The 8,772-nt window shown below is 53.8% G+C and overlaps 3 protein-coding genes across 3 annotated transcripts; all 3 read left to right on the top strand.

The window, feature by feature from the left end:
* Positions 1-585: 585 nt before the first annotated feature.
* BO70DRAFT_397212 (FAD/NAD(P)-binding domain-containing protein) lies at positions 586-1,596 on the top strand (the record flags this gene model as incomplete). The annotated part of the gene is made up of 3 exons (XM_025546681.1): positions 586-770; positions 924-1,227; positions 1,291-1,596. The coding sequence occupies 3 exons, from the start codon at positions 586-588 to the stop codon at positions 1,594-1,596; spliced, it is 795 nt and encodes a 264-aa protein (XP_025398761.1).
* A 755-nt stretch (positions 1,597-2,351) lies between these two features.
* BO70DRAFT_362875 (endonuclease/exonuclease/phosphatase family protein) lies at positions 2,352-3,543 on the top strand. Its single transcript, XM_025543426.1, has one exon. The coding sequence runs from the start codon at positions 2,486-2,488 to the stop codon at positions 3,392-3,394; it is 909 nt and encodes a 302-aa protein (XP_025398762.1). The 5' UTR covers positions 2,352-2,485; the 3' UTR covers positions 3,395-3,543.
* Positions 3,544-4,954: 1,411 nt separating this feature from the next.
* On the top strand, positions 4,955-7,482 carry BO70DRAFT_371782 (SWI/SNF chromatin-remodeling complex subunit SNF5; the record flags this gene model as incomplete). The annotated part of the gene is made up of 2 exons (XM_025544820.1): positions 4,955-7,009; positions 7,129-7,482. The coding sequence occupies 2 exons, from the start codon at positions 4,955-4,957 to the stop codon at positions 7,480-7,482; spliced, it is 2,409 nt and encodes an 802-aa protein (XP_025398763.1).
* Between the last annotated feature and the right edge of the window lie 1,290 nt (positions 7,483-8,772).

Here is an 8,772-nt window from a genome sequence, read left to right on the forward strand (position 1 = left end):
CGTTCTCTCTCATCCTCTACACTATCTGCTAATCTGCTATCGAGAAGATACTTACTAGCTTGGTTGCATTTACGCCCGCGGGATTCCAACTGGCTCGATCATCTTAACTGCAGTGTGGATTCATCTTTCTGAATTCGGTGACTTGGGCTGTATGTAGATATATATGTATGTATGTATGTATGTATGTATGTATGTATGTATGTACTTAGTCGAAGACCCCCGGACGATTACGCCTTCTTAGATAGTTAGTCTGTATGTGTCATCCACGGTTAAGCCCGTTGGCATTTGCACTGACTTACCTACGCTGCTTATCCCCTCCACGACACACCCCAGACTATCTGGAGTATCCAGTTCGTTGGTTGGTTGGTTGGTTAAGTTGGTCGGCGGGGTAAAGCCTAACTAAAGCCAGCAACCCAACTCTTCTCTTCCACTTCCACTTCCATTAAGTTGCGCAGATCACCAACCCGTCTACATACATACTTATATTCACAGGATCCTGCTCTACTCTGTCCGGAATCCAAACATCCCTACTCCTACCGGTGAGAGAATCACCCACTTCACCCCATCTATCCATCCACCTCCATCATGCCCGAAAGGCCCAAATACGACTACATAATCATCGGCGGCGGCACAGCAGGCTGTGCCCTCGCCTCGCGCCTAAAAGCGGGGTCCCCACCCCCTCGTGGCGGACGGAAGCAACGCGCCACTCCTCCTGGGCTCCGAGATCGACTGGAACTTTTCGACTGTGCCGCAGACGCATCTCGATGGTCGTGTGCTGGCCAATCATGCGGGGAGGGCGCTGGGGGGTGGCAGTGCGATTAATAGTGGTGAGAGTCCAGCCGCGGTCATTTGTTGAGATGTCTCAAGACATACTCTGTACTTTACTACTTATTATCGCGGTGAGTTTGGCGTGATGGTTCAAGTTCAAGGCTAAGCTCTGGGATGGCTGAGCTGGTGGAGAATCGCGTGTGTGGGAAACGACAGATCTCGAGCTCTATTTACCCGTTCAACGGAGACGTCATGACCGATTCGCTGGTGAGCCGAGTGATCGTGCAGGAAAGAGGGGGGGGAAAGGTGGCGATTGGCGTGGAACTGGCAGATGAAGAACGGAGCCCGATCAGAGCGACTCGGCAAGTCATCCTCTCTGCAGGCGCGTACTGTACGCCGCAGATCCTGATGCTCTCGGGAATAGGTCCACGCGATCATCTACGAGACCACGACATCGATGTAATCCTCGACCATCCGGACGTGGGCCGCCACTTCCACGACCACGTCGCCGTCAGACAATAGTGGAAGCTGAAGCACCTGGAACGCGGACTCGCACTCGGATCGCCTGCGCTCACCGATCCAGCCTGCTTCAGAGGAAATCCCATAGACTTCGTAGTTCTCCAGCCCGTACCGCTCGACGGCCTCCGCAGCGCCCTACGCAAAGACAACCCCGATAGCAACCCCGACGAACATCCACTCGTCTCCTCCCAGCGCGGCCATGTCGAGACCTTCACCGTCTACGTCGCTCACAGTCCCCAGAACCCCACGATCGCCACAGACGGCACGCACATCACGACGGGGGTGGCCTGCATGCTTGCTAAATACTGATATCCGGAGCCCGCCGCGCATCGATCCGAACTACTGTGCTACCGAGACGGATCGGTATGTCCTGCGCGAGGGGCTGCGGAAAGTAAGGGAAGTGCTGTGTGACACTCCCGCTGGGCGGGAGTTCGTCGCTGAGGAGACGGGTTGAGGATGGTCTGCGGCCTTTGGGTCCGGATGTGGATGATGAGGCGATTGATGCTTTGATTCGGCGTCGGGCTATGTACTTAGTGGGACTGGTCATCCGCATTTGTGCGGTGGTTGGGAGAGGCGCATGCTGATGATTATGTTTAGGACGCTGTACCACCCTGCTGGTAGTGCGGCGATGGGGAAGGTGGTGGATGGCGATTTGTGTGTGTAATGGGGATCGAGCGTTGTTGATGCTAGTGTCATTCCGATACCGCTGGCTTGCCATATACAGCTGTGTTCATGCGCTTGCTGAGCAGGCTGCTCGTATTATTTTGGGGGTTGGGGGCGTTTAAGGTTGCTTGGAGAGGGGGAGAGCCGTAGCTATATAAGTATATATCCATGGTTAGTACACGGGGAATGACTGCCCATGAGGAGTATCTAAAAAGATCGGACACGATCCCTTGAGTGGCTATATGCCAGTAGAACATGCACACCTGAAAGAGCAGTGATGTTGCCGGAAAACCGTTGAATTCCGAGGATCAGTCAACGTCGCAGCCTGTTTGTGCCAAACCGGGAGCATGCATGCCGGGCCCAATCACAGCGCCATCTGGGCTGACCTCACCTCTTGACTCCTCACCTCCTCACCTTCGATACGGAGTACTTAAACGCCTGTCTTCCAGGACTTCTCCAGTCTTCCGTGCGATGTGACAGTCTCTCCTCCTCGTAAAACACCATCAGTGGCGTTCTACAACCCAGCTCACACATAATGAAGGTACCGACAGAGCTCCCCCTCCGGATCCTGACCCACAACATCCGATATGCAACCTCGTCGCCCTTCAAAGGCGAACTGCCCTGGGAAAACCGGGTGCATCCCCTCCTGAGCGAGCTGCGCTATAACACGCGCAGCCAGGAGGCCTTCATCTGTCTGCAGGAAGTGCTGCACAACCAGCTAGACGACATCCTCACGGGGCTCAACTCCAAAGAGCACACCTCCAACGCCAACCACACGTGGGACTATATCGGGGTTGGCCGCGACGACGGCCACCAAGCAGGCGAATACTCGCCCATCTTCTACCAGCCCTCGATCTGGCAGCTCCGGCACTGGGAAACGGTCTGGCTCTCCGAGACGCCCACCATGCCATCCAAGAGCTGGGACGCGGCCTCGATCCGTATCGTGACGGTAGGCGTGTTCACCCACCGCGCCAGCCGCCAGACGGTCCTCGCGATGAACACGCACCTCGATGACCAGGGCTCTCGGTCCCGGTTCGAAGCCGCCAACATCATCCTCGGCAAGGTCGAGGAGTACCGCGCCGGAGCCGCCTTCGGCTGCATGATCTCCGCCGTGTTCCTGGCCGGCGACTTCAATAGTCAGGACGAGCAGGAGGCGTATACCGTGCTGACGGCCCCCGAGTCACCCCTGGCGGACGCTGCGCGCTTGGTCCCTCCCTCCCAGCATTACGGCAACTACATGACATGGACCGGGTTTGGCCACGAGGGGCAGGACCCCTCGCGCATCGACTACATCCTGCTCGAGTCCACGGCTGACAAGGTTCTCAGCCGTGGTCGTCAGCCTTGGAAGGTCCTGGGGTATGCGGTTCTCCCGAACCGCTTTGATGATGGGGTTTTTAACTCGGACCACCGCGCCGTGGTTATCGATGTGTTGTTGCGCGATTAGACGGTTGGTTCGTTTGTTGGTTAGCTTAGTCGTAACCTGTCTATGTGGTAAATGACCCAATTTGTTCCAAGTCAAGGTTGCTTCTGTAGTGAGAGCCATCCCATGCTGGTGTTGGTGCAGCTTTGATAGACCTGGAAGGTGGATAGTATCTGGTACCGAAGCCATACAGTTCCGTACAGATCCGACAGTCCCGTATGGTATCCACTGTGCCGCCAAGGACCCGAGATCACAGATGACGCCCTAGCGGGAGGCCGGGTTGCCGGTTCCGGCAAGGCGCCGTGTCACCTGACACCCCAAAGCGGATTAGCGAGCGGGCAGACGCCGATTACCGTACGGAACCAAAGACGGTAATACGGGAGTCATACAGTAACAATCGTAAGGAAAGTTGCGATCGGACCAGAAGGCGAGGAGGAGGGAGATTGGACTCGGAATGGCTTCAAGAAAGGCCTCTGAGGTCTCGTTAGACGTGTGCTTCTCGCGGGGACATCTCCCAGCGCTGCGGGCTCATCCCCGACTGCCCTTCAGCTGGCCTCCTGACCCTCCCCAGCGGAACCCGAGCAGCCCAGACTTGTAACGGGCGTTTTTTGGCCGCCAGCAGGAAGACCCAGCAGCGCCTCTCGCTTCTTGTCTGTCTGTCTCTCTCCCTCCTCCGTCCTCTCTTCTCTCTCTCTCTCTCTCTCCCTTCTCCTGCAATTCTTCTCCTTTCCTTCCATTCCCCCCACCCACATCGGATGCAAATCCGCGGAGACATCGGCAACCCCACGTTTCGAAAAGCCTGAACGATTGGCCTGCGACTGCGACGATTACCTGAAGGAACCTCGGGACCCAAAGAGAAAAACGAACCTGACTGAGTATTACGGAGCGACGTCAGCTGATTAGCAGAACTGGCAGGAAGGCAGAGACCCAGCCAGACCCGGCTCGCAGACCCATCCACACTGCCTTCCCTTCTGCCCTGGAACCAGCCCCCGAGTCGCTCGCTGCTCGGATCACGGTTTCTCTCCTTCGTCCTTCTTGGTTAGTAGCTAGTAACTGCCTTGTACTGCTTGTCTGGCCCGATTCGGTCCTTATTCCCTCTCCCTCCCCCCTTTGGTTGGCTGGCCGGTATGTTTCTCTTCCCCTCCCTCTCTCTCTCCCCCCGTCCTTGTCGTCCTCGTCGTCCATTGTCTGCTGCTCTTCCCATTCCCCGCGTGGCTTACCGGCCCTTTCCCTTTGTTTGGAGCCGCATCGACTCGCGACGCGGAGAGAGCGACTATACGATGGCTTCGCGGCATGTCCTTCCCATGCACGTCGCGGACGACGTATCGCGCCTCCGCTTGGTGCGCCGTCGCGTTCCCATTGCAATTGACTCCGTGTCCGCGGGAATGTCATCCAGCTGGCTGACCTCGATATGTCCGATCCTGCAGTCCTCAAGGATGCTGCCGTGACCGAGTCGTGCTTCCTCGGTTACCCATCCTTGCCTATTGATAGTGTCGCTTCACCTGGACCTACGGGTGCAAGTGACACCTGTTTTGTCTCGTCGGCCGCGCCAAGGTCCACCTCGGAACATACCTACCCCCCACCATGCCGTCTCCCGACCTTCAGTCCGGACACCTCCCTGTTGACGCCTCAGCGGATGACACGCACAATGGCTTCGGGATGCTGAACATGAGCGGGGACCATGGCTCCGCCTCCGTGACCCCCACGGGACAAGGTGCGGGCGGTACTGACATGATCGCGGAGGGGAAACAGAATGCGAAGGCCGTTCTCGCAGCTTCAGGCATGTCCCTCGCCTCCGAATCGAGCCATGACACGTCGAACGGCAACCCGTCGCCAAGCTCACACTCTAACGGATCAGGCGCGAGAAAGAAACGATCTCGAGACGGTTCGGTGATTCAGCCTTCGGAAGACCTCCCCGTGCGCGTACGCGAGACCCCCGCGGATAAAATTCTTCTCGAGGACTATGTCAACCGGGAGTTCCAGCATTCTGCCTTGGTGGCGTGGCAGAACCCCGGCCAGGAGCTCCTGCAGCAGAAACGCGCCGAGCGCGATTATTTCCTGACGGTCCGGCGGGAAAACCACATGAACCCGGCGGCTCTCTATGGCGTTGGCTACGAGGGCTTTGGGAATTCGCGCACCGACCTGCGAAATCAACACCCCCAGCTGCTGTACCCAGCAAACCGACGCCGTCCGGGTAACCGGAGGACTCGGGAGCTGCGTTTTTCGCGCAAGGATCTCAAGGCGCAGAATGAGCAAGTCGAAGACCTGGTGCCGATCCGGCTGGACATTGACTGGGAGAAGATCAAGATCCGAGATACCTTCACGTGGAATCTCCATGATCGGGTGGTTACCCCTGATTTGTTCGCCGAGAAGCTCGTGGAGGACCTGGGCATTCCTCTCGACTCGTGCGGACCTCTGATACGAATGATCACATCAAGCATTCAGGAACAGCTATGCGACTACTACCCTCAGATCTTCATGGAGGAAGAGCCGCTCGACCCCCATCTCCCGTACAATGCCTACAAGAACGACGAGATGCGCATCCTCGTAAAACTCAACATCACTATTGGCCAACATACCCTGATTGACCAGTTCGAATGGGACATCAACGATCCCCACAACTCTCCCGAGGAGTTCGCTGCCCGCATGACCGACGACCTTTCACTCTCTGGCGAGTTCACGACGGCAGTCGCGCACTCGATCCGCGAGCAATCGCAGCTGTTCACCAAATCCCTCTATATCCTCTCCCACCCCTTCGACGGACGCCCGATCGACGATCCCGACCTGAAAACCGCCTTCCTCCCCAGCCCCCTATCCTCTTCCTTCCGGCCATTCCAGGCGGCGAAGGAGTACACACCCTATCTGTATGAATTGAACGAAGCAGAACTCGAGAGGACCGAGGTGTCGATATCTAGAGACCAACGTCGACAGAAACGGTCTGTCAACCGCCGCGGTGGGCCCGCCCTGCCCGATCTGAAAGACCGCCAACGGACTATCCGGACCATGATCGTATCGACAGTCATCCCCAACTGCGCCGCATCCATGGAGGAGAGCAATGTTTACAAGCGGTCTGGCTCCAGCCGCGCCAGACGCGCTGCTGTCGGACTCCGCGATGCGGGCGACGACTCGGAGGATTCGGATAGCGACGAGTCTTCAATAACGGCATCCCCGGCCATCGGACCCCATCTTGCCCAGGGCACCGCGCGCACGAGAGGCATGAGGGGCGCAGCCACCGCAGCACACGCGGCACTGCGGGCGAGTCTAGGACAATCCGCGACGCCTGAACCACATAACGAAGCTCGAGCGGCGAGTCGGAGACGGGAGCTGCGCGAAGAGAGCGTGGTCGAAGAGCCGGAGAAGCTGGTCGTGAAGCTGCGGATCCCGAAAGAGAAGTTCCGCCAGCTCCTCACGCACGGGATTCAGTCAATACAAGGACTCGCCGTGTCTACACCGGCTGCGCAGGCCCTCTCCCAGCAGAGCACACCACATGCGCACACTCCAACCCCCCACGTGATGGTTCCGCCCCCCCATCAGGCCGACCCCCACGCCCCAGGCCTTCCTCCCTTGCAACGACCCGGCCCCGTCCAGCAGATCGGAGCCTTAGATGCTCCCCATCCCCCTCAGCCAGGAGTCCCCGGGGTGAGTAAATAAGACCTCTTCCATCTGGTCACCTCCCCACGGGCCGCGATATCGGGCTTCCAAGCATATCTCTGTGCCGCAAGACAGCCACATACTAACACAAGTCTGCCTCTATCTAGCCCCCGCCGCCACCCTGGCTCGCAGCGGGACTCGTCCAGTTGAATCGCGTGTACCCCAACGACTCCTTCGAAGGCGTCATGCGCTACACCGCGGTGGACACGGAAACCATGCTCCCCGTAGCAAACGTCAACAGCCAGCCCGGCCACAAGCTGAAATACCAATACCTCCCGCGCATTCGCTGCCACGACTGCCCGGGCAAACTGTACACTCCCGGCCCTGGCACGACGGTCGAAAACTTCGAGGTCCATCTTCGCAACCGCCAGCATAAGGAGCGCGTCGAAGACAGAATCGCGAAGATGGCGGCTGCGACCGGTGGTGCTCCCCCGGCTGGTGGCAATGGCGCTGCTTCATAGTAATTAATGAGTGAAATGATGGGAGCTGTTTTTTTCCCAACGCATCAATTGTATACTTCATTTATTTCCTCTTCCTCTTTCTTCCTCTTCTCGAGAGGCTTAGGCTTCTGTAAGTATCTATTGCCGTATCTAGTGTCTATATATGGTCTGCAAGTAGCATGCTAGACTCTAGTCTGGTGGTTGGGTGGTCTGTCTATGTATCTGTCTGCTCTGAGTCTCTCTGTATGTGTGTCTCTATTTGGATGATCCGTTATCATACCATACTATACAATACACAATATACCTACCATCTACCTCTTCCTGAATTCATACTCTTACAGTGACTTCCGCTCTCCTCAGGCTGAAATGGAATGGCCTCTCATCCACCATCAATACCATACATACATACCACACAGTAGTCAGCGCCATAGGCGCAACGGAACACAATCAATCGCGACTCTTTGCCATTGTCAGATCAGATCAGATCGGTTGGGTTGGGCTATATTGGATTAGGTATAGTCCTCCAGCTAAAGACTAACCGACCCCTACGCGGCTTACCGCTCCAAGATCGCCCGTAGGGCGACCCCAACATCTTAACAGAGTTGATATATTAATATTATCTTTCTTAAAAAATTAATTATTTTATTAAGTTATATTTTTTAAAGCTATTATAATATTTATAAATTATTATAAGATTAAGAATTAAATCTAATAGACTATCTATATATTAAAATATATTCAGAAATCTAATATTATATAATTTATATAAGAATATAAGATATTAATCTCCAGACTCTATGTCAGATTAAAGAGTAAAATTTTTTATAATAATTAAAAATATTCTTATTAAAAATTAAATAAAATTTAAAATCTTATTTTATTATATTATATTTAACTACTTAATAAATAGTTTATTCTAATTTAGCTAAAAATAATTATTTTAATTATAAATAATATATTTAAAAAGATTTATATTAATTTAATTATTTTAATTTTTATAATTAGTAAGAGATAATTTGTGATAGGATCTACTTGTCAGGGTAGAAAGCCTGTCGACTAGATAAGGAATCAACCATAAAACACTATGTATTTGTTTAATAATAATAAAGATAGTCTATATTCATAAGATAGACTAATTCTTAAAGAATCAGTAGCTTTTTACAGAGAGATTAATATCTTATAAATATCAGAGAGATATAGAATTATTATTAATAATCTTATAACTCTTATAATTACTATAATATATTATCCCGATAATCTTTATTCTAATAGCTGGATTATTTTATTATAAATAATACTCTTCTCTGCTAA

The sequence above is a fragment of the Aspergillus heteromorphus genome, assembly GCF_003184545.1.
Source record: "Aspergillus heteromorphus CBS 117.55 chromosome Unknown BO70scaffold_15, whole genome shotgun sequence".
NCBI classification, from domain to species: domain Eukaryota; kingdom Fungi; phylum Ascomycota; class Eurotiomycetes; order Eurotiales; family Aspergillaceae; genus Aspergillus; species Aspergillus heteromorphus.